The sequence below is a fragment of the Paroedura picta genome, chromosome 4 (assembly GCF_049243985.1).
Source record: "Paroedura picta isolate Pp20150507F chromosome 4, Ppicta_v3.0, whole genome shotgun sequence".
Lineage (NCBI taxonomy): Eukaryota > Metazoa > Chordata > Lepidosauria > Squamata > Gekkonidae > Paroedura > Paroedura picta.
In genome coordinates this window covers 36,204,263-36,220,201 of record NC_135372.1, presented here as the reverse complement: position 1 = coordinate 36,220,201, position 15,939 = coordinate 36,204,263, and the positions used below count along the sequence as shown (strand labels likewise).

At 45.4% G+C, this 15,939-nt stretch overlaps 1 protein-coding gene and 1 long non-coding RNA gene across 3 annotated transcripts in view; one reads left to right on the top strand and one right to left on the bottom strand.

Moving 5' to 3' along the window:
• The window catches only part of LOC143835176 (uncharacterized), a 40,582-nt gene extending 25,623 nt beyond the window's left edge, over window positions 1-14,959 (bottom strand). For both annotated transcript variants that reach the window (XR_013230029.1, XR_013230030.1), the window contains exons 1-2: window positions 14,864-14,959; window positions 12,414-12,592 (exon numbers count right to left, since the gene is read on the bottom strand). This is a non-coding gene — a long non-coding RNA (uncharacterized LOC143835176). The remainder of the gene's footprint in view (window positions 1-12,413; window positions 12,593-14,863) is intronic.
• Window positions 2,412-15,939, top strand: part of JAK3 (Janus kinase 3) — a 44,737-nt gene continuing 31,209 nt past the window's right edge. The window contains exons 1-7 of the mRNA XM_077332412.1: window positions 2,412-2,559; window positions 5,810-6,020; window positions 7,661-7,784; window positions 8,530-8,641; window positions 10,376-10,521; window positions 12,266-12,551; window positions 15,466-15,588. Of these exons, the coding sequence (XP_077188527.1) occupies window positions 5,819-6,020; window positions 7,661-7,784; window positions 8,530-8,641; window positions 10,376-10,521; window positions 12,266-12,551; window positions 15,466-15,588 (993 nt within the window). The 5' untranslated portion in view covers window positions 2,412-2,559; window positions 5,810-5,818. The remainder of the gene's footprint in view (window positions 2,560-5,809; window positions 6,021-7,660; window positions 7,785-8,529; window positions 8,642-10,375; window positions 10,522-12,265; window positions 12,552-15,465; window positions 15,589-15,939) is intronic.

Here is a 15,939-nt window from a genome sequence, read left to right as displayed (position 1 = left end):
ATCCAGCTCTTTGCAATAATATCTCTCAAGTATCCACCTAGTCAATACTCTTCTGAAACCATGGCTGAAACGTTTTTTTTTTTTTTAGGAGCCGAGCCATGAAGCAGCTCCCAGCGTTTCACGACTCCTAAGGTAGCTCAAAAACAAGCTGCTTGGTTATAAGCACACTATATGGTGGAGAGTTCTGCCACCTACAGGCCTCGCCTTTTATAACACAGGGATTAAAATAAAACAAAATCAGAGTCCAGTGGCACCTTTAAGACCAACTAAGATTTAGTTATTTCGAGTGCAAGCCCTCTTATGAAAGCCTTTTAGTGACAGACAGGAATTCCTTCTTCAACCACAGGCCCCAGTGCCGTGTCCAACACGCTGGGGTGGAAGGGGCTAATTTGCATCTGAAATCAGTTGAGGTGGGAGGCAGAACCCGCAGAAATCTAGTGAACTATTGAAGCGCTGCCATTTTTACAGTCTGGATGTTTGGGTGGCTTTCCAACGTTTGTTTTGTTTCCAAAGACTCTGTGTGCTGAATGGGCAAGATGCATTTATGCAACGTTCACATTTCTCAGGCCAGCCCAGGAGCATTCCCGTGATATTTTGCTGAAATAGATGAATTTGCGACTGAAAGGAAGCAGTGGGGAGGGAGCGCTTCAAGATTTTTCTAAAATATTAGGGACCTGTCGCTTTTCCAAACTGAACGGCTTCAGAATCGTAGCTCTCAAACGCTGCATTTATCGAAGACAATTTCGTGACAAAGAAAAATGTATTGTTGCAAGTTTCAACTTTCTTTCCTTTGCCACCTGTGTTCATCCAATGTTTCAATCTTTCACCATGTATTAGCCTCATTCTAATGCATACCTGAAACCAATAACCTGTATGGCCAGCCTTAATACTACAAAACCCATCGTACAAAGGACCTTGAGGGAAAGACACAGGCATAATGGGGAACCCCTTGCTTCTCGCTACCCGGAGGAGTCTCAAAGCTGCTTGCAATCACTGTCCCATCCTCTCTCCACAACAGACACCCTGTGAGGTAAGTGAGGCTGAGAGAGCCCTGATACTACTGCTTGGTCAGAACAGTTTTATCAGTGCTGCACCTAGCCCAAGGTCACCCAGCTGGCTGCATGTGGGGGAGCGGGGAATCAAACCTGGATCTCCAGATTAGAAGCTGCCGCTCTTAACCACTATGCCAAGTCATAGAATCCCACTTCCAAAGTGGACATTTTCTCCAGGGAAACTGCTTTCTGTTGCCTGGAGATCGATTGTAATCATAGAAACATAGAGTTGGAAGGGGCCATACAGGCCATCTAGTCCAACTCTCTGCTTAATGCAGGATCAGCCTAAAGCATCCAGGATAAGGATCTATCCAGCCGCTGCTTGAAGACTGCCAACGAGGGGCAGCTCACTGCCTCCTTAGGCAGCCATTTCCACCGCTGAACTACTCTGGAAAAAAAATCCTGATATCTAGCCAATAACACTCTACATGTACTTTAAACCCACCACTGTGAGTCCTCTCCTCTGCTGCCAACAGAACACGTTTCCCTGCCCTCCTCCAAGTGACAACCTTTCAAATGCTTAAAGAGAGCCATCATGCCTCCTCTCAACCTCCTCTTCTTCGGGCTGTACATTCCCAAGTCCCTCAGTCCTTCCTCACAGGGCTTGGTCCTAGGAAATCCCAGAAGATACCAAAAGTTCTTCGGCTAATAAGAGATTATTTCTAAGGCTGATGGAGGAAAGCATATGAAAAAAATCTCCTCATTCCACATACATTGGATAATGCACTTTCAGTGTGCTTTTGCATCTGGATTTTCCTGTGCAAAAGAGGAAAAATCTACTTCTAAAGTGCATTAAAAGTGCATTATCCAACATGTGCAGAAAATGTCTCAGTGGGATAGTCCTGCTTATTTTCTGCTTATTCTGTCCTTGACCTTTGCCCATTATGCACATGATGGATAATGTACTTTCAATGTGCTTTTGCAACTGGATTTTACTCTGCAAAAGAGGGAAAATCTACTTATAAAATGTACTGAAAGTGCATTATCCAGCGTGTGCAGAAACGGTCTCAGTTTGGACACTCCTGTTTATTTTCACTGTTCAGCTTATTTTGCCTTGGACTCATTTTGCCTTGACATCAACACAATTATTAATTTCTGAAAAAATAAAAGGGACACTTGGGATTTAGCATGATTATTTGGTAGAAGCCCCTTCCCTCCCCCCACAAGAAACTTTGTTGGAAGGTAAAGCATCCATCCATAAGTGTGCACATTGTCCTTCTGCCTTTTGCGGGCAAAGACTGCTCACAGGGCCTGCCGCTTCAGCAAGCAACAGGAAATCTGTCAGAGACCTCAAGAGTTCTCCGAAGAGAGACAGGAAACAAAGATTAGGGTTTTTTTTTAATTATTGTTATCCACAGCAGCGTTTTCTAGCCATCCACCTACACAGTCACAGAAGCTTTGGCCTACTGACAGCAGCTCACGCCCGGCTCAGGGCTTCGGCTCCTGTTCCGTTCCAGGCTGGTCATCGCGAAATGGTTTAGGGGGAGGTGGAGAGACCCTCAGCAAGGTAAATGAGTCAACTTTGCTCTCCAGAGGAAAGAAGGGGATGGGGTGGGGGGGGGTCAGAGGGGAAAGGGAGAGGAAGGCTCCTTCCTCCTCAAAAAGCTGCAGAAAGCAAAAAAAACTAACCACGCAGAGAGAAACCGAAGTGGCAACAATCGACAGTCTGGGAACTTGGTTAAAAAGGAAGAACTGGGAGGGCGTACTTGCACCACCCACTGAGACAGGAAGTTTGCTTGGGGAATGGGCAGGATAGCTTCCCACGGTTCATGAGTGTTGGTGGAATCTGAATATGAAAAGGAGCAGAGTCCCAGGCTGCTTAAATAGTTATATTCATGAAAGGAAACAACTGCCTATAGGCAGCAAAAAAAAAAAAGTTTAAGAAGTAAAACAGAAGGGTATCAGTTATGTTTAGTATTTTTCAACCATATAAGTTTCTAAATAGTAATCTACTTGGTCATGGCTTGCTTATTCTTAAATTCTTAAATGTTTAAGTAGGGAATTCTTAAACGTATTACCAATTAGAACAAGTTTATGATGAATTTCTTTACCCTCATTCCTCAGATCCACAAGTTCATTGACTCCTTCTTTTTTGCCTCTCTGAGAAAAGTCAGTAAAGAGTTTCCAATTTGCAACCAAAGAGGTTATATTCTTTTCCTTCAAGGTTAGATTACTGAAGGGGAAAGTTGACGCAGATTGAACTGCGGTTCTGGGGCACAGCTGCCTTTAGGAATATCCCTGGAAATAACCATAATATATTTATTTGCATTCCTCTGTCTCCCCAGTTATCAACCTCTGTGTCTCTCACAGGATAAATGAATTAAACGGATAAATGGATTAAATAAATACATTTGTAGCACAGCTGAGCAGTTTCAGTGGTTATCAGCTGTAAACAGAAAAGCTGGGTTTTTATACCCCGCTTTTCAATACCCAAAGGAGTGCCAGATTGGCTCACAAACACCTTTCCCTTCCTCTCCTCACAACAGACACCCTGTGAGGAAGACAGGACCACAAGAGCTCTGAGAGAACAGCTCTAAGAGAACTGTGACTGGCCCAAGGTCACCCAGCTGGCTGCATGCGAAGGAGTAGGGAATCAAAACAGGTTCTTGAGATTAGAGTCTGCTGCTTTTAACCACTACACTATGCTGGCTCTCAACACATATTAAGGACCCCCCCCCCCCCCATCCCAAACATTCCTGTTTTCCACTACAATGTGTCAGATACAGCCCTGGCTATGCTGTAAATCAGGGCCATTCCACACCCAATAAATATAGTGAAATGCTAACCTTATGATGACACCATATTTTTGGCGTTTTGCACAACGTCACCAACATCCAGTGTCCAAGCAGCAAACTGGTAGCTACATGCCCCATTTTAAAGTGCTAGCTGGGGAATCACATAAAGCTAGAGGAGAGCAGCCAGCAGGCCACATGCTAAAAGAATGTGTGGAGGCAAAGAAGTGCTATCTCTGCCTTCAATGTCCTGCTCTCACACCCACCTCCCTCTCCCCTTTCCCAGGGACGGGTTTTTAAAGCAAACTGCCTGGAGCAATGAATAGGCGTTCAATTGTGCAGGCAAAGCAAAAAAAAAAAAAAAAAAAGCCCCCAAACTTTAAGCACAAAGCATGCCTCTCTAAAGTCCCCCCCCCCCAAAAAAAATCAGGAACTAGATTAATTTTTTAACTATTACAGACTCGTGATTCCATAAGGGGTGACATTATAAGAAGCACTATGCATCTATGAGTAGGTGCATAGGCATTTCAATGGAAAAGTCTTACTTTAAAAAAAATAGCAGGCATCGCGGGTCCTTTAACCACTGCAAAAGGGGATTGGCTGCCTAGCTTGATTGACAGGTGGAAGAGAGTTGCATGTAAAGTGCATTGTTCTCTTTCACCATTTCAAGCAGGTATGCGAAGTGGAAGAAGCATGAGAAGGTGGCAGACGAAAGCAAGAGAGCCAGAAGCTGAGGAATGGCCAGGGGCACAATTATTTTTAGTGTTACGCCATTTCACTGGCGTAATGCTATTTTTTTAAATGTGCGGAAATGCCCTCAGTCTCTTCCCGCCTGACACTCTCCCTTCTTCTGTCTGTTTGTCTGTTTGGATTTATTTCCCACCGCTACCGGCAAACCATATCATGGCGGGTTGCAAAGATAAAAAGATAAAACCCCAGATAAAAATATTAAAAGAGCAATCTTACACCCACGCTACACAGTGGCAGAAATAAAACCACCAATCTTCTCCGCCTATTTCCAGCTCCCCCCTCCCAGTGCCTCAGGGGGACAGTCCAGAGTTTAGGACTGATTCTCAGGATACAAACGCCTAGGGAATTAGGCTTGCCAATCTCCAGGAAGGGCCTGGAGATCTGGGATTTCAACTGATCTCCAGATGAAAGATCAGTTCCCCTGAGGGAAATAGCTGCTTTGGAGGGTGGATTCTATGGCATTATAACCTGCTGTGTCCTTCCCCTCCCTGAACCCCATCCTCCTAAGTCTCTACCTACAAAATCTCCAGGAATTTCCCAAGATGAACATGGCAACCCTGTACATGGATGCTTGGGAAGAGGGGCTGGCTGCTACTGCGAGGTCATCCTACTGTGGATCTTCAGAGTAACCAGTATATATTGGTCATGTCCATTGGGTTGCCAGTTCTGGGACCTGGCTGGGAAATTCTTGGCACTTGGGAAGGATAGATGGACACAATCCACCCTCCAGAGCAGCCATTTGCTCTGGGGGAATTAATCTATGTCATCTGGAGATCAACTATAATTCTGGGAGGTTCCCAGGCCCCACCTGGAGATGGGCAAGCTGACCTATCAACTAGGGATGCCACCTCCAGGTGGGGCCTGTATATCCCCTGGAATTACAGCTCAACTCCAGACTAAAGAGATCAGTCCCCCGGGAGAAAATGGCTGCTTTGGAGGGAGGACTCCACAGCATTATCTCCAGTGAGGTCCTTCCCTGCCCCAAATCCCACCTACTCCTGGCTCCACCCCCAAAGTCTCCGGGTATTTCCCAATCCAGAGCTGGCAACTCTACTGTTAACTTGCTCAGTGTTGTGAGAGGGCATTCCTCATTGTGAAACCTCTCAGACAATGAGACACTAGCACGGATCAAAAACCAAATTTAGAGGGGAGACTCCTTCCTTTCTTCCCCCACTTAACCCTGTGACAAATATTTCAAGTGGGTATCTCGGAGCCGTGAGCAATCAGGCCTCAGCTCCTCAATCCACTAAAAAGAGCCATTTACACCCCCTTCAGGTCGGAAGGATGCCTCCCACCAGCGAAGACGCCCCCTTGATCAGCAGCAGATCCGACAGCCTGTCCTCCGCTAGCTCTGGGGTCCTACTCGTCCATCTTTACCACCACCCCAACTCCTCGCAGTTGGCCCCGGACTCAGATGGAAGTCTGACCTTCACGAACGGGGATTACACCGCCGAGCAGCTCTGCGTGGCTGCTGCCAAAGCATGTGGTAAGCTGAACTTTTATTTCCACCACCATCCCTGCCTTTTCTGTGACAGCTACAACCTTTGAAGGGTAGCAAGAGCAACAGACTGTGGGAAACTAGGAGGAGGGGTGAGGGAAGCAGTGTTTAGAACAGACTTTTTCAACCTTTTGACGGTGGAGAAACCCCCGAAACGTTTTTCAGGCTTCAAGGAACCCCAGTAGTGCTGCTGGCTGGCCACGCCCCCAGAAGTGATGTCACCAAGGCATGCCCACTGCCACTTCACAGGAAGTGATGTCGCCAGGCCTCCCCCTCTCCTCCTGCATCACCAGAATTGATGTGTCTAACCTCACCCCATCCCCACCTACATTTGACTGTCATGTATTAATGTAATAACTGCATTGCTAGAGTTGCCTATTGTATAAGATATCCCCTCCTAAAAAAAGGATTTATTCAATTTTTAAATCACTCGGAGGTCCACACAGGGAACCCCAGTGCATATTTTGGTCTGGCTCTTAGACAAGCTGATTCAGGTAAATCTCCCACTGCTTACCCCTATTCCCCACTGGTGCGTCTAAGGACAACAGGTGGAAAATGGGGGAAATGGTGGGGACACGCACATCCCTTCCAGCAATAAAACTGAGGTGATACCTTTGTGTCAAGGAGTGTCACTCTAGGATTTGTCCAAATAACTATGATTTACCATAGAGTTCAGGGTGAATCCTAGAGCATCACCCCCAACATAATGATAGCACTTCCAGGTTTTTTTCCCCTCACAACTCCTCCCTGGGGGTTGCTGGTTGTGGCTGACAGAAAGAATACAAGACAGAAAGAAAACAGCAGTTCGCCTCAAAGTCCTTGGCTACATTATTGCCAGCAAGCTGCTTTGAGTCTCTATGAGAAAATGGGGCCTATGTTTCCTCAACCAATTCCGAACAAGGTATTTCGCCTCACCCATCACCTGAGAACCTGGCAATTAGACCCGGGATTTTCTGCATGCTGTGCTCAGCCTTAGCCCCTCCCTAAGACAAGAGTATGAAAATCAGTAATAGGCATTTCTGTATTCACTTTTATTGTCAAAATAATTGATCTCAAAGTGACTCACATAAATTACAAAGGGCACAAAATTTTAATACAAATATTCATTGGCATGGGTGCTCCTCGGCAGGACCCAGGGGTGATGGAGAGATGCCTAGATGCTGCCTCACTTCCCCTTGAGGGTTCCAGGGCAAAGGGCACCGCAGCATGTCAAACTGGTATCTGGATGCTGCCTCCCTTTCTTTGGAGGGCCCCAGGAGAAAGGACACTGTTGAGGTTCCTCAGCTGGACCTAGGGACGTCTGGATGCTGCCTCCCTTCCTTTTGCAGGTCCCTCAGCTGGACGTGTACATGATGAAGGGTACTCCATAGAGCAGGGGTAGTCAACCTGTGGTCCTCCAGATGTTCATGAACTACAATTCCCACGAGCCCCTGCCAGCATTTGCTGGCAGGGGCTCATGGGAATTGTAGCCCATGAACATCCGGAGGACCACAGGTTGACTACCCCTGCCGTAAGGTGTCTCAGCTAGCCCTAGGCATGATGGAGCAGTACCTGACCACATTTCTCCCCTCCCTCTGAATGCCTGATGATGACTAGAAACCGAGAATTCACCTTCTTGTTTCACCCAGGGATCCTTCCTGTCTGCCATCCTCTGTTCTCCCTGGCCGCAGAAGATCTGTCATGCTGGTATCCGCCCAACCATGTCTTTCACGTGGACGAGTCATGCAGCACAGTGGTGATCTACAGAATTAGGTACTGTGGATGTCCCCAGGCTTGGATCAGTCCCCCTAAGACACATCCCCTGTCTCCCTTCCACCATATATTGTGCCCACCCAGCTCTTTGATGTTTCATCTTTTGCTTCTCCCTTTGCACCTATAGCCTCTTCCTTTTCATTTCCCAGCCTCTACCCTTGCTGAGGTAAATCCACATTAGTCATAGGCCTCCCTGGCGTGTTTGAAGAAGAAGAGTTGGTTTCTATAACCCACATTTCACTACCCAAAGGAGTCTCAAAGCAGCTGACAATAGCCTTCCCTGACTCTCCCTGCAACAGTCATTCTGTGGGGCTGAGAGAGTTCTGACGCTTTGGGATCAGGAAGAGAATTTTGTCCAGGCCAGACTGGCCAGGGATTCTGGTTGGGGTGGGGGAAGGGTGCATCATCTGGCCATGGAATTGGGGTCACTCTGGGTAGGCAGGTAGTTATGAATTTTCTGCATTCTGCAAGGGGTTGGACTAGATGACCCAGCAGATCCCTTCCAACTCTATGATGAGATGATTCTAAATATCCTCTATCATCTGCTCTGGAGTTTCTACATCAACCCCAATCCAAATCTTCCATTTCAATAGCTCAACAGTCCAGACCCACTGCCCCTCCACTTCAGGCGAAAGGCCTCTGCTTTAAGCCACTGATTCTTTAGAAAGCCTTTATTTCAAACAAAACTCTAATTCCATCCAATCCAATCTCCCATCAAAGTACGTGGATCTTGTATCTTGGGCAGGTTTTTCTTCCCCAATTGGTTTGGGCCACGAAAGTCATATCGGTTTGGGCTAGCAAACGGTCAAGAGAAACCTGTACTGGATTACCCAACGCTGGATTATCTCTTTGCCCAAGTGAGTATGTCACATTTTAAAAATACCTCTCCATGAACTATTGACAAGACACCTTTTCCTATATATTACTTTTCCCCCTAATGATTTCCTGATGAGATGGATGGGAGTTGTCATTTTCATGACCTTCTGAAAGCCAAGGAAACTACAGTTCCCATAATTCCCAGCAATCTGGTAGTTTCTAAGCATGCACCAAACAGTAACTACTACCTGGCTGTTCATATAATAATAAATGTTTCCATTTGCACAGACACTGGCTCATATTAAACTGCAACCAATCAATCATTTAACTGCGCACCAAAGTAAATGTACATCATGAGCACAGCAAGGCCTGTTATGCACACACAGTTTAATGCAGAGAATCCAAGCAGTTGGGCCTTTAAGCTTGATTTCAGATTCTGTGCCTGCCCGTACACATCATTCTTTTCACTCCAGTGTGCTTACTCTGCAGCTACAAGCAAAAAAACACAGATTTTCTTAATTGGCATGGGACCACCACTTGTGATGTATTAGAGGTGGAATCCAAAGGTTGGTTGGTTGGTTTTTAATTTGTGCAATTGCCCAATGGAAGCTGCAGAGTAACCTCAAACAAGCGCCTCCCATTTAGGAAACACAAAGGAATGCAAGGCGTGTTAAAAACTCCTGAAACTGACCAAACTTTTTGAAACAGTCTCTTGTGGCACAGAGTGGTGAGGCAGCAGACATGCAGTCTGAAGCCCTGCCCATGAGTCTGGGAGTTCAATCCCAGCAGCCGGCTCAAGGTTGACTCAGCCTTCCATCCTTCCGAGGTCGGTGAAATGAGTACCCAGCTTGCTGGGGGGTAAACGGTAATGACTGGGGAAGGCACTGGCAAACCACCCCGTATTGAGTCTGCCATGAAAACGCTAGAGGGCGTCAACCCCAAGGGTCAGACATGACCCGGTGCTTGCACAGGGGATACCTTTACCTTTTAAAGCAGCTGCAAGGCTCCCTTTTCCTTATTGCCAAACTTTATACAACAACAAAATTTGAGTCCAATGACACCTTTAAGTCCAACAAAGATTTATTCAAGGTGTGAGCTTTAGTGTGCACTGTCTGAGGAAGAGTGCTTGCACTCGAAAGCTCACGCCTTGAATGAATCTTTGTTGCTCTTAAAGCTGCCATTGGACTCAAATTGTGTTGTGCTACTTCAGACCAACACGACTACCCACTTGAATCAAGCTTTATACTGTTCATTGTCAATGTTATTGCATTGGTTTTAATTCACCGTTAATTTAATCTATCATGTACACCGCTCTGAGCCACAGTAGTAGGTCCTGTGTTATTGGCCCCCTCTTTCATTGCCGGTCTTTCCCCCTCCCTTCCCATTTTGCCCCTGAGAAGTTGTGAAGGCAGCTACAGACACAAAACAAATCCCTTGCAAATGTATACGTCACTACATGGGCCTTTCCCTTCACAAGATCAGCATTCTTTTTTCTTTCTCTTGTGTCTAGCGTTATTAGGCTTTCGCTAGTCTCTGTATTGTAGGGAGGAAGAAATGACCGGAGGAAAATGCATTTCTCCGGCAGCTCTCCAAGAAGCCTCTTTGCAAACTCTGAAACAGGGGAGGGAAGATTGGCAGGAAATGCCAGCAATGAAAGAGGGAGCTGATAGCACAGATTTCATTTGCAGTTCTGAATTCCGCACAGACCAATATGGCTGTACAACTGTTTTTACTATTGAACATGACAACCCATGAGGGAAACCATTCTTTCTCAGTCCCGCAGTGATTTCCTCAGTGGACAGATGGATGTGCCCTTAACTCTGGAGTCCCAAGAGACGTGTCTGAGCCTAGCTGTGCTTGACATGCTACGAATCTCAAAGGAGAGGAAACAGAACCCGGAGGAGACCCTCAGAACAATCAGGTGAGAATATCACCGGGGGTGGGGTTCTCCAAGAAATCTTGTGGGCACAGTGAATACAACTCTTACAAAAATACAGTGCTTTGAGAAATGGGAGCTTATTTGGTCATGGGTGGTTGCGACCTTTCACTGTCAAAAACATAATAGTTAGTGACTGAAGGTCTCTGTGCAGAATTCCTTCTCATCCTGCAAAGAGAATTTCCAGTATATCCATGAAGGATTTATAAACAAAGCACCCCTGATCATAAGCCAAAGGGAATGCTTCAGAATCTATCTATCTATCTATCTATCTATCTATCTGTCTGTCTGTCTGTCTGTCTGTCTGTCTGTCTGTCTGTCTGTCTGTCTGTCTGTCTGTCTGTCTGTCTGTCTGTCTGTCTGTCTGTCTGTCTGTCTGTCTATCTATCTATCTATCTATCTATCTATCTATCTATCTATCTATCTATCTGTTTCCTACCGCTATTGGGGAACAGTCTTGCAGTGGGTTACAATAGTACAGCATAATACCCACAGTCATAAAACATAATCCCCCAATTAAAACGCACAATTACTAAGAACCCGATGGCAGCCTAAAAACTTCCTCATCCCCTACCAACCCTCCCACACCCAGCGCCTCAAGGGTAATCTTGGGTGATTGTCACAGATGAACTTCCATATATAAATGTACAGATATGTGGATATATGTGAGCTTCAGAAATCAAAAGAATGAAAGAGCCCAAGATTAAAGGAGGATCCGACAATGCCTTGTGAGAAGGCAAAGCTGTGGAAACTTCGTTTAGGGCTATTTCAGAACCCTCCTGCCCATTCCTTATTGGATAAGGAGGATACACATTGCATCTAGGTAGACTGAGATGTCAGCTTCAGCCAGGTGATGATGAAGAAGAGTTGGTTTTAATTCCCTGTTTTTCTCTTAAGGAGTCAGCATGGTGTCGTGGTTAAGAGGGGCATCTTCTAATCTGGCAAGCCAGGTTTGATTCCCTGATCCTCCACATGCAACTAGATAGGTGGCATTGGATTAGTCACAGTCCTCATAGTACAGTTCTCACAGAGCAATCCTGTCAGAGCTCTCTCAGCACCTCACCTAACAGGGTGTCTGTTGTGTGGGGAGGAAAAGGCAATTGTCAGCCACTTCGAGACTCCTTCAGGCAGTGAAAAGCAAGGTATAAAAACCAACTGTTCTTTGAAGTGGTTTACAATCATGTTCCCTTCTCCCCATGACAGGCATCATGTGAGGTGGGCGGGCTGAAAGAGTTCTCAGAGAACTACGACTGGCCCAAGACCACCCCACAGGTTTCATGTTGGGGAATGGGGGAATCAAATATGGTTCTTCATATTCGAGTCCACCACTCATAACTACTACACAGAGCTGGCTGACGTGAGCATCATTCATGTCACTAGATCTCATGGATCTTGGTCTCCTACTCAGAGTCTCCAACCAGAGAGCCAAAATCTGAAGGGTATGAAAACGAAGAGACAATGTTTTTCTCATTGGCCTGAGAAGAGATTTTGCCATTAGCTGCACCCTGTGTCTATTAGGCACCAGGCACGGCTAGGCTCCACCCATCCTACTAGGAGAAGGAGGTCATTGGACAAGTCTCACAACTCTAAGCAGCTTTCTGCCTCCAGTTCTTAAGCATATTGAGGTTGTATGCTACTACCTGGCTCAGCTACCTGAGTGACCTTCTTCCCACCCAAAACAAGCAAGCAAGCTCTTGTCTAACCTTGTTATCCCATCTCTCCTGTCCAGCTACAAGTCATGTCTTCCAGAGAAGTTACGGAGCCAGCTGCGGATGCAAAACTTTGTCACTCGCAAACGTATCCGTCACCATGTGGGCCTTTCCCTCCGCAAGATCAGCGTTCTTCAGACCGAAGGCCACTCCCTTAAGCTGAAGTACCTCATGGAGCTGAAGAGTCTGCAGAGAGCCCCGAAACAGGAGACCTTCCTGACCAGGATCCCAGCAGCAAAAGAGGCTATGCGGGTGATCCAAGTCTCTGGGGAAACAGGAATTTCTTCGAGCCACAGTGAGGACCAGGTGAGAAGATTAGGGACGAATCTATTTCCAGGTTCAGGGATCTGTGAGGGGAAAATAGAACAGAATCAAATTTAGGGGTAAAACAAACCTCACAGCATAGTATCCTCATTTGAATTGGTTTGGGGACAATAAGCTTCCTAGGCATTACTAGCAACAAAAACTAGGGAATTTAGGGAGAGGGAGATCATTGATTTACTGCTTGCTGTTGGGACTTTTGGACTAGGTTCAGTCCTGAGTCCCTCCAGAGAAATAGAGCTACAGAGTTACAGAGCATTTCGAAAGTATGCCATTATTAATTATTTTTGTGGATGAGGCACAAATCCAGACTCACATCACTCTGAGGTTTAAAAGAGAGACTAAACTTTACAGGAAATATTATACAGAAATATATATTATATATTCATCTGCTTCAGTCTCCTTACTGAAGCAGAGTACAAAAGCTTAAAGGGTAGTTACAAATAAAACACATTGCAAGCCTCTTGTGGCCAGGCTACAGGCAGACTACATGGAGAGAGCAGACAGCCTAGTGGCTGATGTTCCTTGCTTCAGCAAAGGACATACACTGATCTGCACTTCCTGAAAAAGCAGGAAGTGGGCAGGAGCCCACTCAACAGCCCTTCAAGGGTGACTTCACCAAATTATTTTCTGACTGCAATTCCAATACTTATACTATTTAATTTCTACATACAGCAAATAAAACTCATTTAAACCCAGGATAGTCCCCACAGCTGGATCTACATGTTATTTACAGTACTTACGGCTAAGAAATTTCATTTCCAAGCAGAAATCATGCAAGTTTCCCCAGCAGAGCTAAAATAATTTGGGTTGGCAGGTGAAGAATAACTATTCTTTCTACATCCCCATTTCTCCTCTTAAACTGATGTTCCCACGGCTTCATTCTGCTGATGTGTACTGTTCAATTAAAATACCGCAAAATTGCACTCAACTTATTTATTTATAACCTGCCTTTCACTCCAATGGGAACCCAGTGATTTACATCATTCTCCTCTCCTTTTTTACCCTCACAACAACCCTGTGATGTAGGTTAGGCTGAGAGGATGTGACTGGCTCAAGGTCACTCATTGAGCTTCCATAGCACAAGTGGAGAATCAAACCTGCATTTCCCAGATCCTAGTCCAATACTTTAACCACTACACCATGCTTGAAGGTCCCCTCTAGGTTTACAGGGAGATTTAATAGAGGGAAGCATGCCAAGTTATTGACACAATAGAGAGATTCTAGATCTCCCATTACACCCCCCAAGAGCGTTATACTCAAGTGACCAAAATCTATCCAAGATCCCTGGGCCTACAATGAAATTGGCCTTTTTGGCCTTGGCCCCAAGCTGGTAGAATGCTCTGCCTCACAAGAGCAGAGCTCTGCAGGACCTCATATTGTTTAGCAGGGCTTGAAAGAGTATATGTTCCTCCAGGCCTATAGCTGAGGCCTGAAGATTACGTCTAAATATCCCTGGCCTCCCTGACTGAACTACCCATTTATAATTATCGAGGATCACATTTTATGACTCCCCTCTTCCCATCCCCTGGAAATAGGAGCTAAACTGAGCAGACTGGCAATAGTTATTTTTAAGTAATGATACTTGTATTTCTAATTTGATATGATCTATAAAGGTAAAGGTATCTCCTGTGCAAGCACTGGGTCATGTCTGACCCCTGGGGTGACGCCCTCTAGCGTTTTCATGGCAGACTCAATCCAGGGTGGTTTGCCAGTGCCTTCCCCAGTCATTACCGTTTACCCCCCAGCAAGCTGGGTACTCATTTTACCGACCTCGGAAGGATGGAAGGCTGAGTCAACCTTGAGCCGGCTGCTGGGACTGAACTCCCAGCCTCATGGGCAGAGCTTTCAGACTGCATGTCTGCTGCCTTACCACTCTGCGCCACAAGAGGCTTGTATGATCTATACTGTATTGCATTTTAACTTTGTGAGCTTCCCTGAGTCTCCAGGGGAGGGCAGCATATCCATACAAAAATAAATAAGAATAAAGCCTCAGCTGTGGAAAGTAGAGATAGAACATTACTGTTACTACAATAACATCAAAATAATACTATTAGTATTGCAAAAATATCAATACTACTATTATTGCAAAAATATCAATATGCTTGGCACTATGCAGCCCCGACCTGCAGAGCTCAGACAAGCCTGATCTCAGCAGATCTTGGAAGCTAAGCAAGGTCCATCTTGGATGGAAGACTTCCAAGAAACTCTAGGATTGCTGCGCAGAGACAGGAAATATTATTGATTAGGCCGCCATCTATCTGTATATGTGTTTTATATTGTAAAATATATATTACCTTGTAATTTTACCGGTTCTATATTCTGTAAACCACCATAAGACAGCTGTTGCCGAAAGTGGCAGTCTAGAAATTGAAAAATAAATAAAAATAAACACATAAAACCACCTCTAAACATCTCTTGCCTTGAAAACCCTGTGAGGTCACCAAAGATCGTGACAGTAACAACAGATTTCAAGATAAGAGCGAAAAGGACAGGACGATGCTCTAAGGAGTGTACCGCTTTTGTACTCATGAGGTCTAGAAACTTGATTTTTTTAAAAATGCTTCTCTATTTGCAAGTGATGTGAAGCTTTAGAAAAGGAACCGAAAACAAAGATAATGTTGAAAGCAAATAAAGAAAACGAGAGCAGAAACCATCCACAAGAGACACCTTTTGGCTCTGATAGACACTGAAATAAGAGATGTGGCATAAAATTCAATAAAAAGTTGAACAGCAGGGAGAGGCCAACAGATTTTTTTGAATCTCCTTTTTCAGTAGAGTGACGGGTCAACAACCAGTGACTGACTCCCACTTCCATTGCGATCCTAAGGAATGCATTTATGGCTTCTACGTCAATTCTACCCATTTCTTATAATTTTCTTCTCTCCCATCCCTCCAGACCTGCCAGCCGTTTTGTGATTTCCCCGAGATTACCGATATTAGCATCAAGCAAGCAAGTCGAGATGGTCTGCCAGTAGAGAACCGTGTGGTCAGCATAACCAAGACAGACAGCCGAGTCTTAGTGAGTTGGAAGGGGGCATGGTGGCCTTCGATATTTCTGTCCCTCCCAATTCCCCCTCCCCAAGTTGTTTCAGTGCCTCTGCCCAGTTGCTCAATGTCTGAACAAGAGATGCAATAAGGACCAAGGAGAGAAAATTCGCACGCATTTTTGGCAATATACCTGCCAAGGAGTTCCTGGCCAAACCCTGTGGGTTCTCAGCGTATATGTGTGCAAATAACCAGAAAGTTTTATAAAAATACATATGATTTGTTATGAATTTAGAAAAATTATTTAGGTAGAAAATGTCATCAGTACAACTTGAGGTATGCCAAACAAAGCAAGAAAGCTAGTTCACGACCAGACACCGAAGAA